Raw genomic sequence first — 15,510 nt, 5'->3', positions numbered from 1 at the left:
CATATCTGTGAAGGCCCCTAGAGGAGTTCCGCCGGGCAGCGATTCCAGGATAACGCTGGCGGGATTTGACGTTAGCTCACACCGTTAGCCCTCTGCTGTGAACCGGATCCGGACAGAGTTTTTCTCTCTGCGTATCTCACCACAAACAGAAGACTGAAGTTATGATGGCGAGTGAAAATGCTGACGCCAACGCGGGGAACGATGAGGAAACGGGTCCCTCAGCCGAATCTAACGAGCACGACTATGCCCACACTGCAGACACAAACTTGGCGAGCTCTTCCACCAATCCTCCGGGAGAGCCCGTGCAGAGCGTCCTGGTGCAGCCCTCTGAGTCCCTGCAAATGGAGCTTCCAGAACCCACTGTGGGTGCAGAGGTAGACTGCCCTGTTGGGAATGAAGTGGAGGCACAGACCGGAGTACACCCCCAAAAGACTGAAGACTCTCAGTTGGCTGCTCAGGCGGTCCATCGCGGAGGTCCGCGGCGAGTGAGGCGGCCGGAGGACAAAAACTGCTCCTGCTGCAGGCTCGAGTTCGAGCGGCACGGTCGGTCCTTCAACCGGAGGGCGGTGTACACGTTCACCTCCCCGGAAACTGTGCAGTGGGCCTTCCCGGGCTGCGTGGTCCACGAAAAGTCCTTCCTGTGCGAGACGTGCGCGCAGGTGATCCGGAGCAAATGCAAACGCAAACAGAGCGGAAAACGGAATCTGTGGCTGAAGCCGCCTCCGACTAAACCGGTGTGTGTGTGTGTGTGACAGATGGTGTGAAAGTTCAGCTTCTCTATTGTGTATATAAGCACGTGTAGGGCAGCAGGTATTTCCCCTTTGGTTACAGGTATCGCTTGCAATTACCCCCCCTCCCACCAGGGGGCAGCATTTCACAGTGAAATCTGCTGATGTTTTTGAACATGAGCTCCTGAGTTTGTAGTTGTTTCCTTTTAGTCTCACCCCCATCTTCTGAAGGAGCTCTACTTTTTCCTTAGGTTATCATTACCATTGTGTCCCAAACGACTTACCTGGTTGACCCAATGTACTGTGTTGCGGTATAAATTCATAAAACAAAAAGTATGGCCTAACCTTAGTTGAGCTGCAGCTAATAGTGCTTCAAAGCAAAACACTTGCATTTTTGGACATAGCAGTTGTTTCTTTATATTCTTTTCATAGCTACTTTTCTGTCCCATAGACTAGAGTCCTGGCTCAGAGTACTGTTTTGGTAGTTTATCAAAAGTGGTTTGAATCCTTTGTACAGACAGAAGTCAGCTTCGGTTTATTTTTAGACATATGAAGCATATGTTCATCTGTTGGAAGGGCCTTAGATAAAAAGGTAAAGCTGCAAGTAGAGGGATGCAACTTCCGGGTATGCGGTCCAAGAAAACATTGTTTTTCTTGGACCACATGGGGCACCTCCTCTGATTTAAAAAAAAATAAATGAATAAATAAAAAATTTAAAGTGTATGGAAAACTAGGGGAAAATGACTCTTTGTTTTATGTAATGTTTGATCTCAATAAAAACTTCACAGAAGTTTTTGCTTTTTCAGTTAGTTTCAATTCTTACTTAATTCATCATGATATTTATTTATAAATTGGAGTCTTCTCATCATTGTGAGGAAAAAGGACAATAAGATTATGGTTTATGGTGGCTTTGCTCTCTAATTGGTAACTTGTTACCATATGTGCAGGTTTCATAACCTTCACTGACCAGTTGGTGACATCATGTCTTCTGTTCTTTATATACAGTCTCTGTCTGCCATCAAAATCTGCAATTTCCTCTTATTTTTTCTGCATTTCTGCCATCTGCAGTTTTTCTCTGTCAGTTACTTCCTTGATAAATGTTGTCTGTTAAAACTGTGGAAAAAATCCACTTCAGATTTTCCAAGCCGAATCACAAATCTTGTACTGAAATGCTTTTGTAAGCACATTTTTTTTGAAGTTGTCATTGGTGTGTTGGTGTTTTAAAAACACTCTTACTGTGTGTGTGTGTGTGTGTGTGTGTGTGTGTGTAGTCGCAGGTGAATGATAAGAAGGCGGCAGGTTGCAGGATGGGGAAAAAGAGCAAAGCAGCGCTGCTTGTGAGCAAGTCCAGCTACAAAGCTGCTTTCCAAATGCTCTGGTCCTCTAAAGGTGCCCGGAAACCCATGATGGAGTTCTGGAGCAAACAGCTGAAAAATGAGGTGAGGAAAGAAGCTTCCTGACATCTCGTATTTGATGTCTTCTTAACTGGTAGCTGTTTTTGTTATGTAATCGTGACTGCCTGCATTCTTGTGTTTCCTGGTGATGTTTTAGATGAAGACGCTGTCGCGACTGTCAGACAGTCCCTTCCATCAGAAGGTATCTGGGAAAAAACCGCTGTCGTCCTTCCCCTGGCGGCGATGTCTGAACTGGGTTCAGGAAAAGGCTCCGCTTGTCACCACGTGCCTCCGCTCACTGTTCCCAGACATCAATGCCCTCTACAAGAGCAACAGGTAAGTCTGACTCGGAATGTTTTTACATCAGTACTAAGACTTCATCTCATCCAAGCAAACGTGGGTCAACAGTTTGAATTTTCTTTATTTGTTCGGCAGCCAGCTGACAGAGGAGCAGGCTTTCATGCTGCTGGAGCGACGGACTGTGGTGGCGCTCTCCATCCCTCTCTTCACCAGGAACATCTGGAAGAACAACTTCCTGCAGGCCGCTCTGGGGGCTGAGCTCCGCCTGCAGGGCTGCTCCGGGTCCGCCCTTGAAATCCTCAACACTATGGGCCTGTGCCAGAACAAAGACACCGTCAGGTTGCTGCTGCACAGACTGCGAAATGGCAAAGACATGGTGAGTGTCACCACCGGTAGGGCTGGACTGAAAACAAGATAAATATGCAATCTGTGTCGATGTGGCTGAGATTGAACTAATGTGTGAACTATAGAATCAAGCAAGTTTTAAAAATGAAACTCTTCATGCCACCAAAATACTTCAAGACAGTGATTATGTGACCCCTGCAGGTGCTCTGTGGGGTCGGGTACTGTGAGGACGTCGGGGATGTTTGAAGTCCTCTGGGCTGTGCTTTATTTTTTTTAACCAGACATGTGTTTAACTCATTCACTGCCATTGACGTCTATAGACGTCAATTGAAAAACTTACGTTGACTGCCATTGACGTCTATAGACGTCAATGGCAGTCAACATAAGTTCAACTGAAGCCCACCAGCAGTAAAAGTAGACCTGCAAGGAGGTGCAGGGTTTGCGCACGTAAGGGATTGCGCAGTGAGACAAAAATGTGGTGCAAGTCTTGTTGTGTTTCACTGCCAGCCATTTGAAAATGGCTGGCAGTGAATGAGTTAGTTCACATGCGTTAATGAATCTGTAAAATAAACATGTCCTTGATTATAAAGGCCTGGACTAATCTACATCCTTGTATAAAATCATCCATCCATTCTTGCATTTAAAAAAACAATTATTATTTTTTTTGTCATTTAGTTGGTCCAGCTCTTGGGGGCTAGACTTCTCACTCCCCAGCCACCACAACCAGTGAGGCATTCCCAAGCCAATGTGTCGTGGCTCAGCCTCAGGGTCTCCTCCCAGTATAACATAACCTCTGAACCAGGAGGCATCCTGGTCAGATGCTGAACACCTTCAGCTGGCTCTACTTTGAGCCCCTCCCACATCTCTAAGGGAAAGCGCAGACACGTCTGCTGCATGTATGTGGGATCTCACCCTTTTGGTTAGTACCCACAGCTTGTAGACGTAAGTGAGGGTAGGAATGTGGCTCCACCAGAAAATTTACAGCTTGGTTTTTAAACTTGTCACAAAAACAAACCCGTGCACAAATCCCCTGCTCCCCTCATTCATGAGACACACCCTGAGATACTTGAACTCCACCACTTGGCGTAGCAACTTTTCACCCTTTTCTGCTCCGACACTTGGAGGTGCTAATGCTCGTCTCAACTTCTATACAATATAGTTTCATTTTGTTTTTCCCTTTTTATTTTAAGACCACGATTCTTGCCATGACTATTCAGTGGCTGTGGGGAAGATTAAACAAAACAGTCAAAGATCTTTGCTCAGCACAAATGAATGGACTTCATGATGATTGCTGTGTGGGGGCGAGGGAATCCAAGCTTTATATGTGATTTGTTTACATTTAGAAAAATGTTAGATTGGTCATTTAACATGAAATTCAACCAGCTAGCTGTAAACATACTTTAAACTCTTAAAGTGATATTTTTGACCACACGGGCGCTGTTTTTGACTGTTTCTATCGATCGACACAGGATGGAGACGCCGGGATGAACGCTAAAGAAGAGCAACTGAAAGAACAGATGGGAGAAGTGATGACAGATGAGGAGGAAGATGAAGAAGAGAAAGATGAGGAGGAGGAAGATGATGACAATGAAGAGGAGGAAGAGGAGGAAATGGTGATGGCAGTAGAAGAGGAGGTAGTTGAAGAGGAAGTGCAGGACGGGATGCAAGAGGAGGAAGAGGTTGAGGAGGATCGTGCAGAGGAGGAAAAAGAAGAAAAGAAGAGAAAGAAGAGGGCGAAAAAGCAGAGGAAGGAGGAGAAGAGGAAGGAGAGAGTGAAACGAAAGGCGAAGGAGCAGCAGGAGGAGGATGACGACGATGATGATGATGAGGACTCGGAGCAGAAAAAGAAGAGGGTGGTGGTTGTGAGGCTCGGATTGCTGAAGGGACACTCGGAGGTCGGACGATCAGATCTGTCAGCTCCTTAAGACTGCAGGCCCCTCCTCCAATCAGAGAGCAGCACAGAGTCCCCGCCCTCTTCCCTGGCATGGTTAGTAACTGTAGAGGGAAAGTAATAAGAGCTTTACTATAAATGTTATGTTTCAGTTTGAGCCCAAGAACACAAAAACTGCTCCAATGTGACTAACAGCAAAACACCCACAGCTGATTAATTATGACTGAAAATCAACAAATTCTTCCTTTCATTGTAACTCATAGCAAATTAAAGAAAATTCAGATTTAAAAAGGAAAATAACAAATTTGGCTCAAATCACAAGAACAGCAACAGGATGAAGTACAATGACCTAGAGAATAAAAAAGTAAAAACACTGGGCCTTTTGCTCTTTTAGTTTGAAGATTAAAGTAATTATTTCACATGATATTGAAATATTATGTTAGTAAAGTCAAATATAGCAACAGAAAATAAACGTTATGAGAATAAAGTTATTTTGTTTTGATTATTTGTTAGTTGATCGTGCTTTAAGGTTTTGCACTCGGTCACAAGTTTTCACATTAAAACCAAAATATTCTCTTTATAGTATTTTGAACTTTTAGTAGCAGAAGATGAGATGCTGCTAAACATTGAACAGCGCTCTCTGTCAGGAAACTCTGTTAAGCTAGTTCATTGATTTACTGCCAAATTCCATTCACCAAAACTTTAATGTTAGTCATCCAAAAGCTGTATATAGAGCGGCTAGGGCCACTTCAGAGTCTCAGATTAGCACAAGTGAGGCCTAGCAGGCAGCGATTGGTTACACCTGGCTTTGTTTCCGTACCTTCCCACTCTAACTGTATGCCTAACAATCTCCAAAACTATCAGTTCTATCAAAACCCACTGCTTATAAAGTCGATACAAAGTGGAAAACTATCCATTACAGACCAAAACATGTTTTTATTTGTTGTAAAGTCATCCATTTAACCATATGACTCTATGGGGATTGGCTCGTGTTTGGAGACAGCCTCAAGTGGCCAGCACATTTCTATTCTCATTACATTATGGCTTGATTCTCATAACACTGAATCTTTTTCTGCTCATAAGATTTACACTTAAACACACCCTAACTTTCAGTAAAGTCCGAGCAGTTCCCTCCATGGAGTTTTTCTTAAATTCTGGATATCGATTGAATCTCAAAGCACTTCCCTGTAATTACACAGTTACTCTTACAAAAAAAATTAAACTGCTTGTGATGCCATGTAAAATGCATGAGAGGGGGGTACAAGCTGCACTTTTAGCTTCAGAGAGACTGGATATCCTCAAACACTTTGACTAAAGCCATCAGTGACCGTCGTGGACTCCGTGTTCATTGGACTGTCAGAGCTATCAGGAGGTGAAAATTTTCTAATCCTGCTGCTGTTACGCCATCTTTATTTTTACAAACTGGCAGGAGAAGATTGTGCGAGTTTGATTCTGAACACTGTGACGTCTCAAAGGACTGAGGCTGGGAGCTGAGTAGATCCACACCCGAGAAAAGGACCTGGACTTTTTGTTAGCTTTGATGAACCAAACTGAAGCGATCGAAGGCTTTGGTGTGCTTGTTTGATGCACAGCGAAGCTTTTATGCATCGTTTCTTCGTGTCATGCTGGACCGATGGCAGGATTGCAGATTCGGGCGCCTGCAGACATCATAGCCACTGAGTAACCATTAAAACAGACTTTCAGTGGTAGTTAGTGTTCTTATGTTTGGTTTTCAGGAGATTGTTTAATGTATCAGAGCTTTTAGAGGAACTTTTTTGGCATGACACGAACACAGTGGGAAATGTGTAAAAAGCCTTTAAAGATGTGATAAATACCAAAAAAAGTTCCTTAGACTGTAATTTCAGTGAAGTTTACTAATAAGTTTCAGAAAAGATAATTTTTTGCACTTCGGTCCTGATTACAGTGGAAATGAATGTTAGATAGGTTTGGGGGGGGGTTTGTAACTGTAATTTGAACCAGAGTGTGATGTTCTTTTCATGGGATTATTACAAAGTCAAAGACCTGTAACATTTAAGAGTTTAAAAATGATGATCTGTTTGCTCAGTTCAGTCTGAGAGCTTCCTGAAGCAGGACACTCTGTAACTCGCTCTGATTTGTAACGAGGTTTGGTCCGTTGGGGTTTCTCAGAGTCTCAGAGATGGTTTTTATTTTTATGTTTAAGTTGTAGATCGCTGTGTTTTCCGACTGATCTCAGATCTGACGCTCAGACAGGGGAAGCACAGCGAGTCTGAAACTGAGATTCTTACTGCAAAAAGTTAACCAATAAAAATGTTTAAGGCTACATTGACTCTTGTTTATTGCTGCTCTTAAAGGGTATCCGTGATGTTTTTCCCTATTTTCTGTCACATATGAACACAATATACCAGTGTATATGTTTAAACAATTTATAAATAATGAAGTCTGTATATAAAGAGGCATAGCTAATAGGCACCAAATTCTCTTTGTGGGAGCCAGATGAGGGACAGCCAATGAGGAAACTGTTTAGACAGGATGTACTGAGGTGCTGATAAAGGCTCAAAAGTACAGACCTGGAAATTAGCACTATGCATCTTTTTAATCCACATCACATAAACAGTCGCTGGGTTGTGACAGCACATCATCTGCCTCCATCCAGGACTTTGACCAGAATTATTTTAATCTGCATAAAGATCATGAATCATGCACCAAATGCCCTTCCCAACACAACTCTCCTCTTTTTATCTGAACTGGGCACCAGTATAAGGTGCACCCTGGGCCTGTGGGTTCTCCTGCTGACTGAGTGTCCTCAAAACCAAAATGTACAAATTCACTGAGGCTCTGTTTCTCAGGTGTGGATGAAACCTAACCCTAGAATAAAAAAAAATCTTAATCTTCTAAATTTGCTTTTAGTCCAGGACAAGGATTAGTCGGGAAAACTGGCTGACACTGTGTGACTGATTCTATTGCATGAACCAGTTTTAATCTCAACCAGTAAAACCACTGGATAACAAACAGTTGAAAGTATTCTTCTTTCAGAGCTGTTGAACTCCATCAATTTAAACTAACAACACACTTTGTTGTCATAATACAATGAGTAACTGCACTTCATTAACCTTGTAAGGTCCCAGTCATGACTCTGAGCCCAAGGTGGCGCTTCCTTAGGAGACAGATCATGTGCTCATTGGAAGGTCAGTGGTGTGATCCCCGGCGGCTGCTGTCTGTATGCCAACGTGTCTTTGGGCAAGATACTGAACTCTAAGCTCCCCCTGATGTTAGAGCACGTCACTTCAGGCCTCACGGGGTTAATAAAATCTGAAGTTAGACCTTTATGGAGTTTGGTCCAGGCGTCTGCAACAAATTATTACTCTGGAAATCCAAATGTTTCAGTTTTCATTTGACCTACTGGAATGTGAGCCGTTTTATCCTCTGGATAAAACAGCTCACATTCTGGGTTGGGAAGAGTTTTCTTCAAGTCTTTTCCCATCACTCAGACCTCTTTCCAACAATTTTAATCTGTCACAGTAGCAGTCCACCTGCAGTTTCTCAGCCAGCATATTTCAATCTTTTAGTTCAGATTAGTCTAGTGTCTTCAGAAACTTCAATTCCATGGGTTTCTCTCAAGATGAGGTCTTTAGTGCAAATCTGGTCAAACAATTCAACTGTGGGCAGGATGGTGTAGATGTAGTAAATCAAACAAAACTGAGGATCAAAGTTTATTTCTGCAACAGTCAACAGAAATGAGCCGCTACATTAAATGTTTCCAGCTCACAGCGGTGCCATTTTCCCCATTTTTAAAGACAAACCCCAAGTCTGAGTTAAGTGAAGTGTGCGTTTTAAAGGCAGCAGCAGGATGACTTTCATCCCAGTTCAGATGAATAAAGAGTGGAAAAATAAAAATGATTATCCAAATCTGAAAAACCTCTTGAGAAGGGTAATTGAAAGCAAATAGCTGAGAACAGTTAACAGATACTTTAGAGTCCAGACTAATTGGTAAACTTTGGGAAGAGTCAAAAATTTAATTTGACAATAAATTACAGCCAACAGATTGTACGATACATTTTTTCCCTCTTCTCTTTTTAAAATTGGGAAAAGTGCAAGAGAGCAGCCAGAGCCACAGACAGTTAAGTCAAGTTAGTAACAGAGTTAACACATAGGTGCTGGGATGACTGAAACAGTGTCCACTGCTCTGAGCTACACAGCTGTGTGCATTGTTCAACATCTGGAGCGCTTGGCGGTATTTACACATTAGATATTTTGCCACCATCTGTAAACAAGAACTCCGGTGGATGAGGGTCTCAGATGTTGAGGGTCTTTTTCACAGAGAAAATGATGTCTTTGACTTGCGGCAGGCTGTGGTCCTCCAAGATTTTAGCGTATGGCATGGGGATGTCCACGCCAGTTACTCTGGTAACAGGAGAATCCAGGTAGTTGAAGGCAGGACCTGAGAAATTAAAGGCATGTTAGTCTCGAGGCCTGAAATAATTAGAGGTTGTGACTTCAGACTGAACAGCTATTAGTAAATACACGAGCAATCATTACAGTGTCAATCCCAATATGTGTCATCTATGCTTTGGCTCCTGAAGATCCAGATCTAAGAGTTTAAGGGAACCAGTTATGCGTGCAAATTTTATTTTTTTAAATTAGTTTGAGCTTAGATTACCTTCCATGATCCTGGCACAGATCTCTGCTCCAACCCCAAACTGAGGCCAGCCACCCTCAACAGTCACCAGGTGATTGGTCTTCATCACACTGGTCTCAATAGACTCCACATCCATGGGTCGGATGGTCCGAAGGTTGATCACCTGACAGACAAGAAATGGTTAAGACGCTTCTGAGCAGTCTAGCTCAGCCAGTCAACAGGTGTTGCATTACCTCACACTCTATTCCCTCTTTGGCAAGGACAGCTGCGGCATCCAGGCAGTGACCAACATACCGAGAGTGAGCAACGAGGGTGATGCTATTGCCTGAAAAGGACATGTTCAGAAATGACTTTTGAAGCCTCAGTGTTAAAAACTTGGGATCCAGATCCTGGTGTTCTGTCACTCACCTTGTCTCTCAATCTTTGCTTTTCCAATGGGAATGGTGAAGTCTTTGGACTGCGCTTCCTCTGACATCTCAAAGGGAACGCCATACAGCAGCTCGTTCTCCAGGACCACCACTGCAGACAGATTCAGTTCACATGTCTGTTTGAACAGCCAGGCTGCTACAAACTCACTCAAGCTGCATTTTCAGCTGATGTTTATGCCATTTTAAATACTTTCAAACTATTAGGGGAATAATTTCTGCTTCTCCTGGTAGCACCTCATCCTGTGAATGAGGGACAAGTGCCTTGATTGGTAGCTGGGAGAAGTGTTTGTTGCGTTAAAGTTACCCTCCAGAGCAGAACAAGGACTAGTCCGTTGCAGTCCAACAATGCTTGAGTTACTGTTTGACTTTTGGCTGAGACAAATAGGGACCAGCTGGCTTGTTTAATTAAAAACTTTGTAATCAACTGAGCTAGCAGTGCCTGAACATTGATATGCAGGGTGACTGTCCAAGTTTTAAGCGTTTCAGTGTGGCATCTCACCAGGATTTTCATCTCTGATGGCTGATTTCAAGAGGCCTTTAGCATCTTCTGAGTTCCATGGACTTACAACCTTCAGTCCTGGACAGTGACCATACCTGGAGACAAATGACAACACTGATGTCAGAGCTGCCAAACATCAGCTAGAGTTACTGCAAACAGTAAAGTGACGTCTTGAACGCACCATGCAGCAAAGCACTGTGAATGCTGTGCAGCGACACCTGCTGATGCTCCATTAGGGCCTCTGAAAACAATTGGGACTGACTGTAGCCCAGCTGACATGTAGTAGGTCTTTGCTGCAGAATTTATGATCTGGTCAATGGCTTGCATGGAGAAGTTAAAGGTCATGAATTCACAGATGGGCCTCAGACCAGCCTGCAAGAGGACATTGATCTTGTTAGGGAATTTGTCACTTGCAAGTTTTAAGTATCAGGTAGTTTGTGAATCTGAAGAGCTTTCATAATCTGTACTTTGAAGCATTCTAGTCTAAAGGAACTCTTATTTTGGCATTTATGGCTTCAAGGTAGGGAAAGTGCTTTATTATACAAGTCAAGGTAGCTTGGGAGTTGACTGTGTACTGCTTTATTGAGGTGTAAAGCTAATTGGGGGGGGGGGGGGGGGGGGGGGGGGCAATGGAGCCATAATTCAGGTCTGTAGAGAGCGAAGTGTGCACAGAACTGAATTACTGCTTAGAATTCAAGTGTAATTATGAAGATGTTGAACTTACGCCCATTATCTCAGGTAATTCTTGACTAAAAGTTATTCAGTGTTTAGAATGACGTTTTAAACAAACTCAAGTGAAAATGTTACAAAAGTCAGTGTTTAGTATATCCCATCAGGAACATGTCAGACTTACCATAGCAGCTCCAACTGCAATACCAGTAAACCCCATCTGCACCAAAAACAAAAAGTTGCTAAAATGAGTCCAACACCACCAGTGGGGATACTTAGATTTGTGGAAAACATCTGTTGGGCAGGCTGTTTGTATCTCACCTCTGAGATTGGAGTGTCAATAATTCGTTTGTCTCCATACTTCTTCCACAGTCCTCTGCTCACCTGCACCAGTAACCACCATTAGTCTGACTGCCCTCATTGGGACAGAACACAAACTGCCTCCAGGAACTTCACTTGCAGTCTAAGCTTTAAACTTACCTTGTAGGCACCGTCATACTGGGCGACTTCCTCACCCAGCAGGAACACTCGCTCGTCCCTCTCCAACTCCTCATCCATTGCCTGGTTCAGGGCATCACGGACTGTCATCTAACAGTGGCAACAAAACCATCAGTACAGGTCAGAACACTGCTTTCCACAAACTGAAGTTAAAATGTAACTTATGGACGCCACAATAGCAATTCTCCATCCAAAACCTGTTTCACATAAGGCTGTAAACATTCAGGAGACTTAAGTCTCAAGTGGCAATCAGAAGACTGGAGGTTTTAGGTCAGAACCCAAAAGCTGAAAGTCATTCTTGGTAGTTATTTGTATCCAACACAAGTAGAAATTGTTTAAATCTGCTTGATTTTGTCACTGATTTAATGACCACTTAAAATCACAGCTCTGACCTTAAACTTGTCCGTTACTCTGCCCTAGAGTGCACAGCCTGATGTCAATGTTACAGCCAGTGGTCCCTCTAATTTGTCATGTGTCTGAGCGAACACAAACTCCCTGAGCGATCCCTTGGACCTCCCGCCAATTATGAAGGAACTGCTTGAAAGACAGACCTGATACACGAGCAAGCCCAGATACAGCTACAATATTTAAAGACACTGACATGAGCATTTCAGCAGCACTTCTCGTTTTGCAGTTTAAAATACCTCAAATTTCAGGATTTTTCTTGCGGTTCTACTTAAGTGTGCATTTTGTTGCCTGCACTGTTTCAGAGCTTAAGCTTTGTTTCAATAGTTTTCCCCTTAAACTTCTGACAGTGACTTATGTTAATGTGAGACAGCTGTCAGCGCGATGAGGGCTGATGTGATGTAAACCCGCATCCCTCTGCTCAGTGACCGCACAACAGCACGACCCCTAAACCCTTAACACACGTATTTAAAACAGGCAGCTACTGACTAAAACAAGTCTCCACCCAGTTTTCAGCCTGTTATTGTTGTCTGTGCAATTAAAACTACACATACCGACATCATTCGCTGTAGAAACAGCTAGCCTGCTAGTTGCTAACACTGACCTGTACTGCGGCCGGAACGCTCCTGTGAAATTCCCGCCGCTGCAGAGCTGACACGGTATTCTGCAGGAGAAAAGAAAGGACGCACGAACATTACACTCCCAGAAAGACCAAACAGTGCTTCAAAAACATCGATTTAATCCATACCTTTCCGGAGCGGAGAAAGCACCTCAGGGACGCTGCCATCTTGAACCTGTCCTCTGTCGAACTGGAGTGACGTAATAGTGGAAGCTGGTGAATTTTAACCAATCAAGACGGCACCTCATAGTGTGTCATTTCGAACAGCCAATCACAGTGGTCAAACAAATAAAGAGGCGGGAGAGTAGAAAATGGGGGTAGAAATATCCAAGGACACGGAGCCGCGCAGGCGTCAATATGGAAGACCAATACGGCAAAACATACATAGATAAATAAATACATAAATAGTGTGATTCACTACTTTTTCATTCATTTTTTTTATTTAATCCGTGCACTTTGACATTATTTCATATGCAACACATATTCAAGTTGGCAATGGAAAATGGCACTTTGTGTGTGTGTGTGTGTGTGTGTGGGGGGGGGGGGGGGGGGTATTTTTCTAGTATGCCACAATAGAATTTTTGTTTTTGTATTATGTTTGACTGCAAGTTTAATTTCCAAACTTTTTCATATCCATTAAGAAATATGTTTCCAATCCTCATTCTGATCAAGCTCTAACGGTACTGTCAGTTTACCAGATATCATCATAGAAAATGAGTGAAAACATGAGTTGAACATTTATAACACACACACACACATTATGTATGATTGTACGATTATGTATGACATATATGATTATATATTGAAGGTTAACTTTACTGGTATTTATCAAATTAGTGCTTGTTTTAAGATTCAAGATCCGTTTATTTGTCACACACATATCACGTAATAGCAAATAGAAGTCATATATACGTGCATATTTATTTGATGTTGCCGGTCCTCAAACATCAAAATCAGTCTCAGTGCTAATTTCTGTGCTGAGAGGAGACAGGAGGCTATAACTAAGAGATGCAAAGGTGTATGCTTTGCACAAGTCTTTTTAGCTTTATATATAGAAGAGGTGTGGCCAAACCTGGTAGGGCTGAACGATATATCGCATTTGCGATAATATCGCGACATGATCAAGTGCAATTTTCTAACCGCAAAGGCTGCGATTATACTCTGGACATGTCCAAATTCATGGGCTGCATCCTCCTGAGGCCGCATTTGTAGACCGATTACGTCACAGCGACGCGCCGAAGGCTGTCCAAATTACTACCATATCCCAGAATTCATAGCGCGGCCCAGCCAAACTCCAGTTTCCAACAATGGCGGCCGCTACTAAGTTTTAAAATTACTCATACTAATCTTTCTGGGTCACAAAATAAACTTTTAACATATTTTCAGGCGAGAAAGTAGTTGTGTAAACATCAAATATCTGCTCGGTTTATCAAGATATCCCATATTTGCAAAAGTGCTTCGACGTTTTCAGAGGCGTCTGCTACCCACCAGCTCGACAGCTAGCCGGGAGCTCGAGGGTTACTGATGCGGCCGAGAACGGCACAACTCCCGGCACGTCATTTTCAGATCACCGCGGAGTTTCGCTGCTCGGGTTAAACGTAATATATAAGTCACTTAGACAACCTAAAAATGTTATTGTTGGGCTTTTTTCAGTGTTTTGTTTGTTCGTGAGTAAATCGGTTTGGCTGAGATTAAAGTTATTAGATTAGATAAAATAAAACTTTATTAATCCCCCGGGTGGGTTCCTCCTTGGTTTTCACACAGCTGACTAAACGTCAAACAGAAAACTTATTAAACAGAAGTATGAGACAGTCGAGAATTTACGCCAGTGTCTGGTTATATTTTAGATAGCAAGAAGCAGACGGCCGAGTTTATTAAACTCCACCGAGACAGCGGTGACGCTAATCAGAACTAGACCGTCCAATTTCACGCCTTTAAATTTTAAAGGCGTGTTTGTGTGTGTGTTTATACAATTGCTATTATGTTTGCACTTTATGTGTAATGTTACTGACTGCAGAGATCAGTAAGATGTGTGTATTTTTTATTTATTAGTTTTATTTATTTAATATTATTTTTTAATTGAATGACTGTCTAGTAGTTCACAGATGTCGAAAAACTGAGTGTGGTAAAGCCACTGATTTTTTTTATGTATATTTCTGCAATCTGCACATTGTACTGACTTTCATTTTAATGTTTACACCAGGGTTCCTTGTCAGCACTTTATGCTCAGATGTTTGTAAGCTAAAAATAAACTATTGTGTATGTTCAAATATACTGTTGTGATTGAAGAAGTTAAATAAAAATGTCAGTCATCAATTCATGCATCACCTCATGTCATCATAACAGAGGTCTGTCTTCCAGGAAAGAACAGTTTAAAATTAATGTAATATAGTATTGGCCATACTATATGATGTATTGCTTGTCTTTGTTTAATAATACAGAAGACAAAGACCTTAAAAAATAATCGCATATCGCATCGCAATCGCAATATTGGGGCAAAAAATCGCAATTAGATTATTTTCCATAATCGTTCAGCCCTAAAACCTGGGATATACAAATAAAGGTAGGAGGAAGATGCTTTAAACAACTTTTAATTCAAACATTAAAATAATCCAACCTTGAGTTCATTTCACCTTGAACATTGTGTCACGATGTGAATTAAATTAAAAGTGACCATAAATATAAAAGATGCAATTAACACTGTTACACCTGAGACCACAAAATAGTTAATAGTTATAACATAGCTGTAACAAAACAGTTGATGATGTAGCTGTGTCAGTGTCACGGAGGGATGGATGCCTGTTGGTCTATGCCTGTTGCCAAGACTTCTTTATTCTTCTTGTCTCGCTCTTGCCACTTTTCATGATGTGGGCAGAGCCCCTGAGTAAAGGCTCTGGACACTAAAGAGGGAGTCATATTACTTTCCTGGACTCAAACAAGAAAAATATTATATATTCATACGTTTTATATGCAGGGCCAATATTGGGTTTTTAGCAATGTTATCAGTTTATTTCCAAACAGAAGCAGATGGGAAGGGCCAAACATTCAGGTCAGTTGGAGACACGTGCGCTCAGTTGATCCTCTATAAAACCTACCCTTCCTCTGTGTTCAGGGAA

At 42.4% G+C, this 15,510-nt stretch overlaps 2 protein-coding genes across 2 annotated transcripts; one reads left to right on the top strand and one right to left on the bottom strand.

Annotated features, from left to right (window-relative positions):
* The first annotated feature begins 106 nt into the window (after nucleotides 1–106).
* Nucleotides 107–6,960, top strand: LOC146670312 (uncharacterized). The gene is made up of 5 exons (XM_085407149.1): nucleotides 107–734; nucleotides 2,000–2,167; nucleotides 2,280–2,458; nucleotides 2,558–2,798; nucleotides 4,237–6,960. The coding sequence occupies exons 1-5, from the start codon at nucleotides 162–164 to the stop codon at nucleotides 4,690–4,692; spliced, it is 1,617 nt and encodes a 538-aa protein (XP_085263275.1). The 5' UTR covers nucleotides 107–161; the 3' UTR covers nucleotides 4,693–6,960.
* Nucleotides 6,961–8,337: 1,377 nt separating this feature from the next.
* On the bottom strand, nucleotides 8,338–12,602 carry pdhb (pyruvate dehydrogenase E1 subunit beta). Its single transcript, XM_085407147.1, has 11 exons — nucleotides 12,524–12,602; nucleotides 12,380–12,439; nucleotides 11,353–11,460; nucleotides 11,194–11,256; nucleotides 11,057–11,092; nucleotides 10,385–10,575; nucleotides 10,204–10,298; nucleotides 9,685–9,795; nucleotides 9,510–9,601; nucleotides 9,298–9,439; nucleotides 8,338–9,078 (listed from the first exon to the last, which is right to left on the bottom strand). The coding sequence occupies exons 1-11, from the start codon at nucleotides 12,560–12,562 to the stop codon at nucleotides 8,933–8,935; spliced, it is 1,083 nt and encodes a 360-aa protein (XP_085263273.1). The 5' UTR covers nucleotides 12,563–12,602; the 3' UTR covers nucleotides 8,338–8,932.
* Between the last annotated feature and the right edge of the window lie 2,908 nt (nucleotides 12,603–15,510).

The sequence above is a fragment of the Rhamphochromis longiceps genome, linkage group LG5 (genome assembly GCF_057381845.1).
Source record: "Rhamphochromis longiceps isolate RC_006_pf linkage group LG5, R_longiceps_female_GT1.1, whole genome shotgun sequence".
Taxonomy (NCBI): domain Eukaryota; kingdom Metazoa; phylum Chordata; class Actinopteri; order Cichliformes; family Cichlidae; genus Rhamphochromis; species Rhamphochromis longiceps.
This window is presented reverse-complemented; position numbering and strand designations above follow the sequence as displayed.

Excerpts from the sequence above, each read along its gene's own strand:
- LOC146670312 (XM_085407149.1), top strand. The coding sequence starts at position 162 with ATGATGGCGAGTGAAAATGCTGACGCCAACGCGGGGAACGATGAGGAA. Across the intron at positions 2,168-2,279 it reads GCAAACAGCTGAAAAATGAG|ATGAAGACGCTGTCGCGACT; the intron begins GTGAGGAAAGAA and ends GTGATGTTTTAG. Across the intron at positions 2,799-4,236 it reads TGCGAAATGGCAAAGACATG|GATGGAGACGCCGGGATGAA; the intron begins GTGAGTGTCACC and ends CGATCGACACAG.
- pdhb (XM_085407147.1), bottom strand. The coding sequence starts at position 12,562 with ATGGCAGCGTCCCTGAGGTGCTTTCTCCGCTCCGGAAAG. Across the intron at positions 9,440-9,509 it reads AAGAGGGAATAGAGTGTGAG|GTGATCAACCTTCGGACCAT; the intron begins GTAATGCAACAC and ends CTTGTCTGTCAG. Across the intron at positions 9,079-9,297 it reads CTGTGCCAGGATCATGGAAG|GTCCTGCCTTCAACTACCTG; the intron begins GTAATCTAAGCT and ends TTAATTTCTCAG.